A 17,903-nucleotide genomic window follows, 5' to 3' on the forward strand; every position below is an offset into this window, starting at 1 on the left:
TAAAGATATATTGTGATTATATTATAAGTAATATGCAACTGGATATAAATGTAATAACAAAACATACAATGAGGGCACTTAGGCAACCTAAGAAGCGTAATGGGACAGTACTTAGTAACAAATTCTCATAAACATTGTATAAGATCTCATAAACATTGTGCATAAGGCAAGAAACCTGTAACATTCATATTGCGTTCCAATAAATTGAAAGAGTCAGTATCACCAATGTTCAATGCTTCAAAAATATTAAAGCGAATCGTGGTTGTAGACAGCAGCAGCTCCAGCAAGTGGTTGAAGACACCACGGCGACAGCAGCCACATTCGCAGAACGCGTTGCATGCTAGTCCACGTTTTCAACAGTAATTTCTTCAGTGCATACAGGTAAATACAGTTGTAATAGAGATTGAATTCTATTCTTGTATGTTTAGGTAAGTAAAACAGCATACAGCTTCAACATTGAGTGAATCAGTAAGTTACAAAGTAATGTATAACTGGCTCAACAGACTTCCAAACGGTTATAATCAACAATGAAGACAGCTCTGAGGTTTGGCGCCACAACTAAGATGGTCTTAACTCAGGTTGCCAACCATCTGGACTTGGCTAGAATGGACACTAAAAGCAGGGCCTCCAAAGACAACCAGAGTGGATGGTAAGCTCATGTGGGAGAAGACAGTTCTTAAGGTATGCTGACCTCAAGCTACATAGGACTCTAAAGATCAATACCAGCACCATGAATTGAGCTCGGAAGTAAACTGGCAGCCAGTATAGATGTAACAAGACTGGATAAGCTGGAGAACCAGGTTTGATTCCCCATTTATCCACACGAACGGCAGACTCTTCTCTGATGAACTGAAGAAGAAGAGTTGGATTTATATCCCCCCTTTCTCTCCTGTAAGGAGACTCAAAGGGGCTTACAAGCTCCTTTCCCTTTCCCCTCACAACAAACACCCTGTGAGGTAGGATTGTTTCCCCCCTCCTTCACATGCATCCTGCTGGGTGGCCTTGACCTTCTCTCCAAACTCTCTCATCCCCACTTTCCTTAAAAGGTATCTGCTGTGGGAAGAGTAAGGGAAAAGGAGTTTGGAAGTCACCTTGAGACTCCTTATAGGAGAGAAAGGCAGGGTATAAATCCAAACTCTTGTTCTTCTTCAAGCAACTTTAAAGCAATAGGTTCAATTCCTCTTAGAGACTCTGACCCTCAGTCAAAGAAGAGTCTAAGAAAGGTGTCTCTTAGATTTAGGTCTTACTTAAATTTTACGGTTTTGTTGTTCAAGACCTCAGTTTTACTAACGGGGTTCAAAAAGGAGGAGGAATTCCCCCATCCAGGAGGGTCATCTGTTCTCCTCTACTGTTGTCTGGTTTGTTTGTTCAGCCTTTCCTGCTGAGTTTATGAGTTTATCTTTTATGTTTGTTTTATTTAACTGTTTTAAACTTATTTAACTGTTTTAAACACAAACATATATATTGTATATACTCATGTATAAGTCGACCCGCATATAAGTCGAGGCACTTAGTTTTACCACAAAAAACAGGGAAAACTTATTGACTCGCGTATAAGTCGAGGGTGGGAAATGCAGCAGCTGCTGGTAAATTTCAAAAATAAAAATAGATACCAGTAAAATTACATCAATTGAGGCATCAGTAGGTTAAATGTTTTTGAATATTTATTTCAAAGAAAAACAGTAAACTGGCTCTGTAAGTGGAAAAGAGGGTCAACAAGAACAATATGGTCTCAACAGTAACTTTTAAAGCACAAAAACCGTAGCTCAATCAGCAACCAAGCTAAAACACCGGAGTTAAAATCCTTCAAAACTGGATTCCTCATCATCATCTGTATGTCCAAATGTAACCCAACTGGAAAATCTACTATTAGCTTCCATTGTAAACAATGGGGGATGGGGCACCCTTTTGGGAATCAATAACTTTGGATCCCCTGACCCAAACTTCACCAAACCTGGTTGGTATCATAAAGAGACTCTCCTGATGAGACCAGCCAGGCTTGGTGAAGTTTGGTTCAGAGGGTCCAAAGTTATGGACCCTCAAAAGGGTAGCCTCATCTACTAATAGCTCCCATTGAAAACAATGGGGAATGGGGGCACCTCTTTTGGGGTCCATAACTTTGGACCCCCTGAACCAAACATTACCAAACTTAGCTGGTATCATCAGGAGTGTCTTCTGAGGGTACCCTGAAATTTTGGTGTTGCTAGCATAAAAATTGCACCCCCTGCTGGCCGGCAAAATAAAAACACACAAAAAAATTTAATGACCCGCATATAAGTCGAGGGGAGCTTTTTCAGCATTAAAAATGTGCTGAAAAAATCGACTTCTACATGAGTATATACGGTAATAAATTTTAATGTCTGTGACATTCCCAGGGTCTCCTGGGAAATGTAGTTCCCACCAGAACAGGAAGGCCTGTTCTCCAGCATGCTTGGTTTCCTAAAGTAAGGGGGGTGCCACGGGGGGGCATAATTTCCCCCCTTACGACGCCCCCCCCACTTACTTTAGGAAATTGAGCAGGCTAGAGAACAGGCCTTCCTGTTCTGGTGGAACTACATTTTCCAGGGTCTCCTGGGAAATGTAGTTCCCACACAGGCAGGCCTGTTCTACAGCCTGCTCGGTTTCCTAATGTAAGTGTGGGGGGCACAGCAGGGGGGGCGTGATTCCCCCCCACAGCGCCCCCCCACACTTACTTTATGAAACCGAGCAGGTTGGACAACAGGCCTGCCTGTGTGGGAACTACATTTCCCAGGAGACCCTGGGAAATGTACTTCCCACCAGAACAGGTCTCTAGCCTGCTCGATTTCCTACAGTAAGTGATGGGGTGCCGCAGGGGAAGGGGGAGGGTCCGGGGGATTTTGCACCCCCCACGTGACCCAAAACTGTGCGCCCGGTGCGTGGCACACACCCTCCTGTCACCTGGGAGCTTCGCCACTGGCACGAGTGCCTGAGGTGGCACTCAGAGCCCTCTCTGTGGGCACGCAAGTCGTTATCTCCCCCTCCCCCCGCCAGAGGTGGTTGCTGGGAGATGCACACAAGGCAGGCTCAGCAGCAGCCAGTCTCCTCATAGGGAAGGGAAACGGGGTGCCCATGCATGGAGCTCCAGAGGCGGCCCCTCCCCTTCCCTGCGAGGAGGCACCCAGTCTCCTTGCAGGGAAGGGAAGTGGGGTGCCTGGTGGGGGGTTTATTGGGTTTTGGAAGGCGAAAGTTTTACTTCCCTCTCCCAGCACACCTCTCCCCCTTCCACCGCCAGCCCCCAGTGTGATAATAATTTCATTATTTCAGGGAGGTTATTAGCATTAAACATAAAACCTAGTTTTGGGAAGCAGTTTAGGTAACCTTGTTAAGAGCTGTTGAACCCCACTGATTTTCATGGGAAGAATTAAAGCGCTATCCTTTACCTGGGAGTAAGCTCAGTTGCTGGCAATGGGGCTTGCTGCTGAGTAAACTCTCCTAGGGTCATGATTCACCTGTTCAACATGGTTGCTTCAAAGCAAAGCCATTGACTACCACCAAGCTTACTCCCGAGTAACACACACCTTGGAGCCAACCGTTTTTTCTAAACTAAAACCTCAGTATTCAGGTTAAATTGCTGTGTTGGTACTTTGCGATAAATAAGTGGGGTTTGGGTTGCAGTTTGGGCACTCAGTCTGGAAAAGGTTCTCCATCTCTGGTCTATAGGAATATAATTAAATTGATTACTACACTTTGAAGGCAAACTCATAAATGTTAGTTGTGATACCCCCTGGGTTCCTGTTTCATTTTTATATTCAATGTGGTATCACAAAGTTGTCTGGACCTGGATGGCCCAAACTACCCCAATCTTGTCAGATCTCAGAAGCTAATCAGGGTCTGAGTACAAACCTCTCTGGGTTTGTACTTCGGTGGGAGACTACCTAATACCTCCAGCATTCTCCCTGCCTTTTATAGTGTAACCACCCTGTCGTCCTCCTATGACGTAGAAAACCAGCTACTAAAACTTTCTAAAAAAACCCCTCTCACTAACTGGCCAAAATTCTTACTGACTTAGATGGCTGACCATACAAGCAACAGACAGCACATACACGACTTCTGGACATTCACAGCTCATCAAATCTGCAAACCGAGGGAACCAATCAGACTCCTTCTCATCTCCCTCTGCCCTCCTAGATGCCCTCCCGCCCGGCGCGCTCCAGATCTGCCGCGCCAATTTCAATCGCACCAGCATCGGCGAGCAGAACTCCGCGCGAATACGCGCGCGTACTAAGTCCCCTAAGTCGAACTTCCTGGTTTTTCCCCATTCCAGCGCGCATGCGTAAACGCTGTACGCATGCCCAAAAGCGGTAAGGTTGTAAACTTTAAAAAAATCAACGAAAGGGTAGGTGGGAGGGGTGAAAGCGGTTTCAGGCGCTTTGCTCAGTGATGGGCAGGACCCGTGCTTCAAAAACGGGCTAGGGCAATAGTTTCCAGTTTGGGTTTACTTCTGTTGTTTTGGAAGGTGAGTGCAAATTCCCCGCCCACTCACTCACCTGTCTGGTTATACCTATTCTCAGACAGGGGAGGCGCCCATAACAGCTCTTTTGTTGTGGGTATAATAATTATGGGAATAAAGAGTACGTGTGGGTTCTGTTTTTATTTTTAGCAGCAGGAGCTCTTGTGTAAGTTTCCATACTTTATCACGAGGGCTCTGTAACGTATCTTATCCTGCTATAGTGTGAAAGATGCTAACAGCCCAGTTTGGTTTTTGTAGAAGGTTTCTGTTTATTGGAACTTGCCTCTTCTCTGTGCCTTCAGTTTCCCTGTGACAGATAAAGTACAACAAGTGAAGCCTTTGATTTGCAACGAGGGAGAGAGCAGTACTTGGCTGGTCTCTATTAAAACTCTTCTTGCTAAAAAGGGCCAATGGAGGGGGTAATAGCTCCATCTGTTGAATTGGTTTTGGATTCAGCGAAACTATGAGGAATACAAGTTAGGCTTGCTTTTCTATGTTTTCCTATTTTGTGAACTGATAAGTCGTGGATCTGGTGTAATTTGACAAAGTGTTCTGAGGAAAGACTGACAACACTGACTGCTTTTCCAGTATAAATTTTGAGAAAAAGCTGACCTCAGCTTAAGTCCCTCTTACTTAACTTCTTCCAAGACACTATAACAATTGAAGGCTGACAACCCTTTGGCATTGCTAGTGATCTGAGGCCTGGCTAGTGTCCCTTTAGTTCACATTTCCCTGAATCCATTTGTGGGTCTGCTTGGGAATCTGTGCTGACAAAGCTTGGCAAATGAGTGGGGTTTAATATGAGCTGCCTTTTAGCTCTACACCCTTTTCTGCTTTACCACCAGCCCTGGAACATGTGAAGTAATGAAGAACAGGACCCTTCTTGTAATACTCAATAGCATCAGCTTATTTGAGAGTAGAATCGGTTTCAGACTCAGTGTATACATTTCGTGCTGGGTAGTTGAATCTCCTCTCATTTATGTTGCTTTTTTTCCAATCATGTTTTTCAATCATTTACTAAAGAAAGCATAGTCTTGATCCTTAAGGCTAGTCAGTGTTATTCCCATGCTGCTGGTAGAAGGCTGAGATATTAGGGGCATATCTAAGATTTTTTGGTGAGCTTGTGGGTAAGGTAAGATTTGAATCAAGGTTTTCTTGGCTCGTGTTCTTAGTATCCATGCTATAGCAAAAACAGTATGGTAGCCATAAAATATAGCTATTGTTTTAGTGTAAAATACCCCAAGTGTTCTGCAGCAGAATAAAATCACAGCTACAGTATATCCTGGGTTAGGGAGAAAAACTGTAAAATCAAATTTATAACCCAGTAATTGAAGGGTAAACAAGCAAACAAGAAAGCATAAAGCTCTGCCTGTTACAGGGGGAAAAAAGGGCCACCTAACAAGCATAATATCCCCAGTTTGGTACTAGTTAACTAAATCAAAAGCCTGATGAAAGAGAAATATCACAACTATTATCATGAATATCAGTTTAGGTGGCAGCAGGTATGTCTCACAGGGGAAAGAATGTTAAACTTTGTACTACTAACAAGTGAGGGTTTTTTAATGTGCCACGTTATTAGACTCTGACAGTGGCAGACTAGGGCCCATTATGGATGGTGTGCTTTCTGCTGCGCTCCCAGCCCCGTGGTCCCTTTGCAGTGGGGTCTCTTCACATTTTCCTGTTTATTTATTTATTAATTCGATTTTATAGGCCGCCTCATCCCCAAAGGGCTTTAGGCAGCTCACAACAATCCCAAAACAACACATAATAAATCAATTAATCCAATAGGATACATAAACCATCTAAAACAATAATAAATTAAATTAAAATTCAATGCAGCAAATAACTTTAGCACAACAGTACAGTGCATGAATGAATTGGAGGCACCCAATCTAACCCGAGGAGTAGCCCCACCTGTCTGCCGCTCAGCTGCACTTGTGGCTGCCTGCTCCCATTCAAAACGCAAGATATTACTCTTTGTAGATAATATCAATATTGCTTATATTGATGTTGTTGAGGCTGCTTTTCATTGCTTTTTCATTTTTAGTCTTGCCCCGCTCCTCTCAGGGATCATGGCCAGCTTTCCCCTAAAAATGCAAAAGCAGCAAAAAACAGCCTCAACAATATCAATATAAGCAATATTGATATAATCTTTAAAGGGCTTTGTAGAAACAAAACAGGCAACCTTCATCTTTTTAACTGCAGTGACCTGGAAGAAGGGAAACCTCACAGCGAGAAGGAAACCTTGTGGTTTCCTCACTCTCACAAACTGTGGGGCGCCCACGATCTCTGGCAACGCAACTCTAATGGTGTCAGTACAAGAAATTTCTGCCCTGCAGAAACCATATACTTACTGCAGGGCACAACACCAGTGTATAATCAGCCAAAGAAGGACTTCACCTGATAACCGCAATGTTTGTGTAGGCTAAAGTCTATTCTATTGCTTAGTTAACCCCTCCTCAGACAAGCTGTCAGCTGCAGTAGGTGGGCGGGCGGGCGGGGGGGGGGGGAATGACACATGCCTTGTAAATTCCAAAATCTACTGAATAGAGCTAATAAATTCTCTTCATAGACACCAATCCAAATCTGTATATGATTGTTTAGTGAATTGCTAATGTTCTTTAACATGTTTTGTTATCTTGTCTGTTTCCATGGTTGGAGAAGGAGAAAGCTATCTTTCTTTTCTCTCAGTCCCAGTTTTGACCATATTGCAAACATGTTTCTGCAATCATTCTTTAATAACTTCTGTTGCACAATTTATCATTAGCATTTCGGTGTGTCGCTATAAGAATTGTCTTATCCGTGAAAATTTTTTGAATGTAAATGTTGTGTTACAGGAAACTGGAAAACAGTTGGATCTGAACTGAGAACTGGGACCATTTTGTTGAAGAAAAATGCCCGCTGCGAAAGCTTTGCAGCCTGTATTAAAAATGAAAGTGGATGAACTCTTTTTGTGTTGGTTGAGCGAAACTGCCACACAGATGATGCTCAAGGACTATTTAAGAAGTATAACTAATGAGGAGAAGATAGAAATTGGTTCTGGTGATGCTAGAGGCAATAAACATGTTTTTTCAGAGATAAACTGTGTCTCCAAGCAGATCATGTTAGGCAATTCGATGTCTCCTTTAATTCCCACAAGCTCTCCTCTTCTTTCTGCTGTTTTACCATTGGGAGCACCAACAAGCCTGAGAAGCTTTTCTAGTAGTCGAAGGATACGTAGATCTTCAAGTAGCAGAAAGGTAAGTGCTATTATTTATGTGATCAATTAAAGTAAGAGATGAGCTTTTAATTTGTTGGCAATTGCTGTGCCAAGTAACAGTAGAGCAAAACAGGAAAAGGTCTAAAAGTAACCAAGGGGGAAATACCAATGTGCAATTTTGGTGATCACCATTTCAGCTTTTCTAAGGTTTATTTTCCACCCAAAATAAAAATTAACTCTCCAGATGAAGTCAAATAGCAGGCACCAATTTCAGTGCAGGGGAGGTAGCACAGCTGAGTGCAGTGACTGTGCTGCCTCCCCTATACTTCCTCACCGCCTCTGAAATCTGAGCCAGCTACAGAGGCAACGGGACAGCCAGGAAAACAGTGTGTAGGGGTTGGACCACCTGAACCTGGCACACAACTCCCCCCTCCCAGCCTCTGAAGGCCAAGCCAGCTTCAGAGGCAGCAGGCCGGCCAGCAGGGCTGAATGCAGGGGTCAAGTCACTTGATCCCTGAATTCAGCTCTGTGGCTTGAAATTGTATGCGTTCAGCTTTAAAAACCTGAAAATTTTCAAAGAAGCTGGGAAAGCTGACATGGAGGTTTGGTTGTTTTGAAAATTTCTGAGTCTTTTAAAGCCAAACCCAAAAATATTTGGGGGAACAATGGTGCACACCCCTAGTGTCAAGTATATCCTTAATGGAACACACAGCACACAACGGCCTATACTAAGCTAGCTGTTCAGTCACACAATTTGCTATACAAGCATTTCTGCAATATAGCTGAGGATACCTGCTACTGTGCCAGTGTAAAACATGCAGTTGCTTAAAACATGAGTTGGATATTGTCCATTTCTTATACCGGATACCCTCCAAGGAATTATTGGATCAGATATGAGGCTTGGTTTACCAAGAAACACATAATTGCACTCTGTAGGGCCAAGTCCGCTTCAGTAGTCTTCCTCACAGTTAAATTTTCAGTTGTGGTAGAGCTTGTCTTGCTCCTTCAAAGATGAGATAATTACACAAAAATCTAGCTTTTATAGGTTACAGTTGTCAGTGCTGATTATCTTGCACGATACCTTACATCACCTATCAATGTTCTTTCTGCCTTTTGTGATGTCATGGATGGTCCAGGGCCACAGATATGGCTTCACTAATTATTTCTGTTTTAACTAAAGTGATTTGCATAGTGATTTGAATGTTAACCAAGGGCTTTGTATAGTTTCAGTGTTGTAAAAGTAATTCAGAATCAGGACACATGGTATTACTATGGTAACTGTTTTTATCTCTTAACAAGTAAATTAAAGACGATACACTGAAAATGCTGTTTTGAAACTGTATTTGAAATACCTCTCTGCTTCTTTCCACCAGCTGTAGTTTTGAAGTTTATGTTCTGAAAAGTTAGAATCTCACCCTACCCTTGCAGGCTTCGAGTGAATAAGTATTTGAATAAATAAATAGCTAGAATAGTAACGGGAGACCTGCCTTAGTAATGTCTTCTGTCACTTCTGGAAAACGCACAGCTCAAGTCTCTGCTGGTGAACTTTTGTGTTTTATTAGCTCTAGTACTGTTTAGAGTAGAATGTCACATAGCAACTAAGGACTATGGTTGTATGACCTGTGCCCACTGGCATGATTCGGCACTGACAGCACAGTGATATCCTGCCAGCAAGACTGCAAGAGGACTCTCTTCCTTTTTGCACTGTGAATTCCAGGTGTGGAGGGAGGGAAATTGTTGAACTAATGCAGACAGGGAGCGTTTGCAGCAGTCACAGCTTGTGGTATCAACCCTCTTGCTTATCTGTTCAAAATGCTTTGCCCCTGCATTCATAGTTGGAAGACTAAAAGATCTCACCAAGCATCTGTGTGCTGAGGTGGCATACCTATAGGCTTCTGAGCAGAGCAATGTTACAAATATTCCACAGTATTTGCTCAGTAGTGTTCTTACCACTAAAGTCTTTTTTCGCTGTAGTTCCGTACTGTGCATAGTATCATTTAGGGGGTGTCTGGTCTAGGGTTTATATAGTGTTGTGGAGAACTGTGGCTGCAGATTCAATTGGTATCCTAAACTGTGTCAAGACTTTGGGTTAGGGAGGAAAGAATGAGGAGGACTTCGGTTGTCATGCTGTGTATGTTGGGTGGGACTTATATAACATTACTCTAGGGCATGACCAGGTCTAAGTGGTTTTAGGAGGGCTGTCTGACCCCAGCCCAGGACCGTCCAATTGTATGCCAGTATCAGATTTACATGAAGATCTCTGGGATGTACCAGCATAGAACGCCGTTGCTATTCTAAACTGTTCAGAGTGGTGTTAATGATGGCACTCTGCAATATGTAAATCCAGTTTTGAAAGAACCAGCTGAAGTGAGGTGTGATTTATATGTAATATTGACTGGGAGTGTGCTAGACACTTGTGTGTGCCTTCCTTTCCTTTCTCCATTGTATGTTGCTGTTTCTGAGCAAGCCACGGGTCTCTGTTGCATGCAAATTAAGCAGTTCGTAGCTTTTTCAAATCCTTGTTTTGCACAGAAACCACTGTCAAACCAAACAGGTTCTGGTAGAACTAACTGTATTTTCCATAATTCTAAGGATTCTCTGAAGTTTGAATACAAGACTGGTGTTTAAGTTCAATCTTATGTGGAGTCACTCCAGTCTGGCCCACTGAAATGAATGAGCTTAGACTGGAGCAACTATCCTTAGGTTTGCAGTGTTTGTGAGTTAAGATCCTCCTCCCTTAGCAAACTGTTCCTATTCTAAAAGCAGTTAAATGGAATGTGAGAAAATTATATCCTAATCAATTCTTGATCCTTTAATGCAGGGGTGTCCAACTCTGGCCCTCCAGATTTCATGGACTACGATTCCTATCATCCTCTGCCAGCATAATGGCTTTGAGATTAGCAGTGGGAGGTGAATACTGGCAGGGGCTAATGGGAATCATAACCCATGAACATCTGGAGGGCCACACTGTTTGGCTTATAATAAAACCAAAGAGGTTGTTGGATGATGGCAATCCTCCCAGAGCACCAAAAACCATCAGGGCTGCTCTCCCACCCAGCAGTCTGGAACACAAGTTGAGTTGTTCTTTCTACAACTCTATCACTTGCAAGCAAGCATTCCAAGAATGCAAGGAACCTCCTCTCATTTGGCTGTAATACAACCTCCTGTGCCAGCTGTGCTTGTGAAGAGGAAAAAGGAGTCCAGTCAATATTTATCAAAATTATCATAGAGTGTACCATGGACTTCTGGAAGTAAGTGGAGGTTATACAATTAAGTAAGATCTTATTATTATTTATTCTATTTATTTATTTGACTTTTGTTCTATTTGTATTTATTGAGAACATCCATATAAACATAAAATACAGATCCTTTTAAAGGGGTATTAGTTTGGCAATATTTTACTTGCAGCTCTGCTTAAAACCATTACTAAGCAAACCGTGAACTTGTCACAGGAACAGGTTCATGGGTAACTTAGCATACACAATTCTGACACCATTGGCTAAGAACAGATTTTTTCCAGCCCTGGCTTTGGGGTTAGCAGTTGGGGGTGAATGGACAGTGTCATTGTGTAGGGGAGTTGGTGCCTTATTGTAGTGTTGATTAGTGCACTTCCATGTGCTGTCGCTGGATTCTTCTTTCTTACTCTTCCTTATGACCTAATGTGGTATTGCAACCTATTTTTTCATTAGTAAGTCTGGGTAGAGAGATACATGATAATTTCTGCCAAGTAAAATATTTTGCTTTTGGCCTAAGTTCTGTGTATGGTCACTTAAGAACTGCTCTGTATACCTGAACTCTGGGCTTCCTTCTGATTATCATGAGTTGTTCATCTTTAAAAAGCTAATATTCCCTTTTTCTTCTTACCATAAGTTAGTGGACAAAATTATAGAATGCTTGTTCTACACGATTCTTGAATTATAAAGCAGATTTAAACTAAGAGAACTTTTGTCTGTGTGAAACCTGTAATACTAAGTCCCATTAAGAAAACATACTTTTTGCAGAAATATAGATTACATCTCGGTAATCATAGCCTAGTGGGCAGTAAAGCAGCTGTGGCAAAATTACTGATACTTTCCAAATTTAGCCTGCAGGCCACCAGTTCTAACCAGACTTAAGCTGAACACATTCTGGAGAATTTTAATTATCTGCTGCACTGCACGAAGGAACATCTTGTGTAGAATTGTTTCTGTTCCCTCAAGAGACACCTTTTCAGCATGCACAGCTTACCACAGGTTTTCCTATTGGTCAAACCACAGTGACTTGGAAACATGAAATCATTGTGCACACCTCCTTCTCTCTCCCTTTGTTTTGGGAGTTTCCCCCCCCCCCCACCCTCTTGTCTCTTCAGTTGTATTTATATCACATTCCATCCACTGCTTAAAATGTATTATTCCTAATAGTGGTGGGATGTCATTTATGAGGCAGAAGTACAACCTCCCTTTTTTTTCTTTTGTGTAGGCACTCTGGGGTTACTGTGCAGTTACATTTTGAAATGTCTCATCCTCCATTTCTACTATTGAGAACTACCAATCCAAAATGGAAGCCTGGAGCAGGTTCTGTTACTGAAGAAACAGAAACACATAGCCCATCGTCCCACCCCCACAAAGAACCACATTTTTCCAACTAAATTTGATCTGCAATAACGCACAAGCAGTCCCCAATTACATGTAGTAATTACCCATAGTATGTCCAATTGCCCTAGTGCAGTGGCGGCGAACCCATGGCACTCCAGATGTTTATGGACTACAATTCCCATCAGTCCCTGCCATCATGTCCAATGTCCATGAACATCTGGAGTGCCATAGGTTCGCCACCATGGCCCTAGTGTCTCAGTTTTCTATACTGATGCAGTTGACCCCAGCTTCAAAATAATTCTCTTCCCTAAGTTTACATTTCTAGTTCAATATGAAATTGACAAACTGGATGCAATAGTTACTGCTTCTTTGTATCTTTGCCTGAGTGTCAACAGGACAAGTTATAAGTGAAATTGACAAAGCTGATCCAGTTGTCCCTGCTTCTTTATATTTCCGCCTGAACTTTAACATTACAAATTCTATGTGAAATTAATAAATCTGATACATTTACCCCACTTCTTTGTATCTCTGTTTTAACATTACGTTTTTATTTCCTTTCTCATGGAAAGATGACAGTGTGGTTGTGTGCCCTTCAATAGAAGTTGAATGTACGTGCAACCGCTTGTCAAAGAAGTCAGATTCTCTTTTTAGAGTAAAAAAATCATATTTAAGCCCTGGCTTTGTCAAAAACATTATCCTCAAAATTGTAAAACAAAGCACTTTGATAAAGAGAGATTGTATTGGTCCAGACAGCTATTAGCAAAACTTTCATTTTTATACAATTGTCCCCGCCATTTTGTAGGCTCCGTGCTGCCGCAGGTAACAAAATGACAGGCACAAGTGTTGTATTAAATACTATGTATAACAATGCCAAGGATAATATTTGGGGAGCTACGCTAGATGAAAAGGGAACTCAGACATCTAGAGCGATTGTGGAGGAAATCTCATGACGAAGCTGCATGAACATCTTATAGGATGTTTATGAAGGCATATGAAATGGTGACGAAGGCGGCGAAAAGGGATTACGTTTTGTCCTCTCTTGCATCAGCTAGCTCTCACCCAGCACAGTTGTTTCAGATAATTTGGTCTTTGTCCTCATTATAGGAAGCTCTAAAAATTGACCCATAGCCGTGAGGCTTTAATGAGCTTTTTGCAGATAAGATCACTTCATTCCGCCATGACTTTCCTGCCACCCTTGAGACAATGAGCAAACTGGAGGCTCCATTGCCGTCTTCAGGTCCACTGTTGGACCAGTTTTCCCTGCTAGCCAAGGCAGATGTTGACAGGGTCCTAGCTGCTGTTAGACCTACTACCTGTCCTCTGGATCTGTGCCCCTCCTGGTTGATTAGATCTTGCCAGGGAGAGCTACGACCCCATCTTATGAGTATCATCAATCGCTCCCTTGAGCAAGGAGTGTTCCCGGATGGATTGAAGAAGGCAGTGGTCCGCCCACTCTTGAAAATACCATCTTTAGATCCTAGAGATCTGGCCAATTACCACCCCATTTTGAATTTATCATTTCTTGGGACGGTAATTGAGAGAGTGGGGTTGGAGCAGCTCCAGCGCTTTCTGGATGACACATCCGCATTCAATCCCTTCCAGTCCAGCTTCCGTGCTGGGCATGGGACGGAGACCATCATAACAGCAGTCACAGACATGTTCCGCATCTACACCGAGGCAGATCGGCACTGTTGGTATTGTTAGACCTGACTGCAGCATTTGATATGATCGATCACAACCTTTTGGCCCACCGCCTAGCCGCTTCCAGGATTCGTGGTGTTGCCTTGGGCTGGCTCATCTCATTCCTCCGTCATCAGACTCAGCAAGTGAGGTGTGGGGACAGGGATTCCCAGAGGTGCTCTCTTCAGTGCAGGGTATCTCAGGGGGCATTATTGTCTCCATTGTTATTTAACATCTATATGCAACCCCTTGCTCAGCTTTGGGCTGATCTGTCATCAGTATGCTGATGACACTCAGCTCATTCTGTTGATGGAGGGAGGGTCAGTCACTGTTCCTGCGGTTCTGCAGCACTGTTTGGAGGCGATTGCTGGTTGGTTGAGGCATAGCAGGTTAAAACTAAATCCATCGAAGATAGAGGTCCTGTGGGTGGGGGGTCTGTCCACCAGCGCTGAAGGGGGTCTCCTTGTCAATGGCCTCCCATGTCCGTAGCCTGGGGGTTCACCTGGACTCATAATTTTCTATGGAGTCCCAGATGGCCCAAACAGCACAGACAGCGTTTGTCATCTGCGCCAAGCACGACGGCTGGCCCCATACCTCTCCCAGACTGACCTAGCCACTGTGATCCATGCAATGGCCACCTCCAGATTAGACTAGAATAGAATCTTTATTGGCCAAGTGTTTTAATAGACTATTGCAGCTCGCTCTATGCAGGCCTTCCCTTGCAGTTGATCTGGAGGTTGAAATTGGTCCAGAATGCAGTGGCCCAGCTCCTCACAGGTAGTACTGTGTAGGACCACATCTCTCCTGTGTTGCACTGACTGCATTGGCTCCTGATTGAACACCGGATCATCTTCACGGTATTGGTGATGACCCTTAAGGCATTCCGCGGCCTGGAGCCTTCATATCTCTGGTACCATCTTTCCCCCTATGTCCTGCTTGGCCTCTGTGTTCTGCAGAGGCCAATTTGCTGGTGGTCCCTGGCCCCTCCATGATCTGGTTGGCCTCCATCAGGCCAACCTGAGTGCCTTGGCCCCAACATTGTGGAACACTCTTCCACCAACCATTAGGGCCCTGAGGGACCTTGGCCAGTTCCATGGGGTCTTAAAGACTGATTTGTCCGCCAAGCTTTTGGTGGACAGTAACCGTGGATTGCCACCCACCCACCTGTATTTTCCATCATCGGACCACTCCCATGAGATAGAGCTGAATTGGATTGATTCTGACTGAATTTTTATCACCATCTTTAGCTTTTTTCTGTTTTTAGGTTCAATAATGGTTTTATAGTTGTGATTTTAATGTTTGATTATTTTGTACACCGCCCAGAGCCCTTCGGGGGTGGGCGGTATAATAAATTTAATAAATAGATAAATAATAGCTGTAATAGTTTCAGTACTTCAGCTAAGGTAAGTGGTTCCTTTTGTATGGTATAACATTATGAATTATATCTAACTTTCTGTGGAAGTTCAAAAAAATGTTATTTCCTTCACATGTTTGAGCCCCATTCTACAGTCATTTTTAGTGCATAAAGTGTTTGATAGATGTTTACTGAGTATTGAGCTCTGGCCATGACAAATCCAAGGCAACAGACATAAATTGTATATTAAAATCTACATTAATAAATGAAATAGAATCCGGTTCCCTCAGATGTGAAAAAAGAAGAGTTTAGGATTGTGGGACTTGTTCTCTGAGTTACATCCTTTATAGTAAAATCCTTCTGAATTTTATTTGCGGGGGGAGTAGGTGACATCATAAAAGAAGAAATGTTCACAGCTGTGTATCAGTACACAAAAAGTAAAGTTAAGATATTCTCTAGCTTTGGCACTTAGACAGTTGTGTCTCTACCAGCAGTTTGTACTACAGATCTCTGTGCATCTTAAGGCTGGTTGCTTCCTTTTCTGACACACAACACCTAAAGGGCTGTGCAAGTCTGGAAAGCTTTCATCCCTCAATAGGACACTTGGAGATTTGCACAGTGAGTAGCTTGTTATAAAAGAGAAGAAAGGAAACTGCAAAACCACCATGGCTGACATTTTCATGTTCCTCCCTGCTTGGTTTTTCTAAATTAGACGTTTCTTTTATTGATGGTTTGGAGTGCCACTTTTATAACAGGCTTCTTTCATTTCCATACTATACCATACCATTAAGACCTTGGAATGCATGGAGTGAGGGGCTGGTTCCCAAAGTGACTTTCGCGTCTGTGTTAGCAGTTCCAGCCAAGTTCCCTTTAATGTATGGAGCAGGCTAAGCTGAACTGGATCTCAGAATAACACAGAAGTAAAACGCAGCTGCTGCTTTAAGTGGCAGTGTGTATTAATCGGACTCTGCTGTTTACTGGGACTCAAGTGCCAGAACCGGTGCGTGCTCAAGCATTATATGAAATCTGAAAGCATGAGGATAAAGGAGATTTCTTTACGGCAAGACCCTGATCTGCGAAAGGAATTGGCATTGCTGGCTCGAGGGTGTGATTTTGTTCTGCCTTCCAGATTCAAGAAAAGACTCAAAGCTTTCCAACAGGTCCAGGTTTGTTTACTCTTTTGCATTTGACTTTGTGACTTATGGAAGGGGGGGGGGAGCGGAATTCAGTGGAAAGTAGCCTGATGCATCTTACTTCCCTGCCATCTGGACTGTGAAATTTCTGGAAATAAAATTATTTTTGCTAGGCTACTGTAAAAATATATACACATGCGATTGCATGTTAATTGGACTAAGAGTCTATCTTTGTTCTATGCCTGTATTGTTAAATGTTGGCTTTCAGACATAGGTTTCCTTAGTGCTAGGTATGTAAAAGGAAAAAAAAGAAAACAATGTAAGTTTGCACAATCATTTATTGCATTAGATTTTGGATTATGCAAGGGTGCAGTTGAAAATAAGCTGTTAAATAATATTACATATTTCCTTTACCAGACTACATTACATATTTTTAACAGTTGAAATGAAGTTTGTTTTAAATGGATATAATAGAAATGAGTGAATATGCATTTTCCACTGTTTCACAAATCATATCCTGGAAACATTCCTTTTTATAAGGACTTTTCGCTGCACAGTATAGTAATCATACTCAGGAGAAATTTAATTTTCTAGCTTGTTTGTGGGAAGATGCAACACACTGGTAACTATTCTGTTTCTAATAGTCTTCCCATCGTAGCGTTCTAAATCATTTCTATAAATACACAAGTGGGACAAATAACGTTAACGTAAAGATAGGAACTGTGACACCATAGTTACATTGAGCAGGTTTGACAGAATGTCCTTGAAGATAGGACAGTAGATATCTACCCCTTCTTTCCTTCTGGGGTTTCCTTAATGACATAGGGCACAAGTAACAGCTACGGCAGTCAACAGATGGAGATTGGCAGAAAGTATCTGAAAATCAGGTACAAAGGGGGGGAATTGTAAAGTCTTCCAAGGAAAAAGTTTCCTGATCCTTCTGAATTTTATTTCTTCTTAGGATGAAAGTCAAATTATTTCAGGTCATTCAAATGTAAAACAAAAAAAACTCATAGCTTTGGAACCAGATGATTTCTGAAGCTACCACTTCTGTTATGAGGAAGTTGCATTTTTCTTGTATGTATATTCAAGTCTTGTATTCATATTCAAATTGTGTCCATACATCAAGCGCATAAACTGCTGTTAGTGGATTGTGCTGTTACAAAATTGCTTGTACCGGCACCTGCTGTAAATCCATAGCTGTCTGAAGGTCCCTTGGGTAGGACTCCAACATTATCCCTAATCTACTTTTAGCATTGTTCTTCTGGCACTTTTAGCATTGTTCTTCCCTAATCTACTTTTAGCATTGTTCTTCTGGAAATAGGATGTTTTTAGGATTGTAGGACTGGGGGAAGGGATCCCCACAGTGTTTGGTTTCATGTAGGGAGCAGTCCTCTTTCCTTGTGTGAAAGTACAACAATCATGTTGCTCTTGTTCTTGCACTATCCCCATAGTTAGCCCTTCTCACTGCTGTCTACAATTCATTCCTGGT

The 17,903-nt window shown here is 42.5% G+C and overlaps 1 protein-coding gene across 3 annotated transcripts in view; it reads left to right on the plus strand.

Annotated features, from left to right (window-relative positions):
- The first annotated feature begins 4,349 nt into the window (after positions 1-4,349).
- Positions 4,350-17,903, plus strand: part of PPP2R3B (protein phosphatase 2 regulatory subunit B''beta) — a 51,525-nt gene continuing 37,971 nt past the window's right edge. The window contains exons 1-2 of one of the 3 annotated variants that reach the window (XM_048492726.1): positions 4,350-4,477; positions 7,309-7,710. In XM_048492726.1, coding sequence (XP_048348683.1) covers positions 7,366-7,710 — 345 coding nt within the window. In that variant the 5' untranslated portion in view covers positions 4,350-4,477; positions 7,309-7,365. Of the gene's footprint in view, positions 4,478-7,308; positions 7,711-15,910; positions 16,445-17,903 lie in introns of those variants that run through there. The other 2 variants (XM_048492728.1, XM_048492727.1) reach the window with 2 other exon arrangements.

Source organism: Sphaerodactylus townsendi, linkage group LG04, assembly GCF_021028975.2.
Source record: "Sphaerodactylus townsendi isolate TG3544 linkage group LG04, MPM_Stown_v2.3, whole genome shotgun sequence".
Lineage (NCBI taxonomy): Eukaryota > Metazoa > Chordata > Lepidosauria > Squamata > Sphaerodactylidae > Sphaerodactylus > Sphaerodactylus townsendi.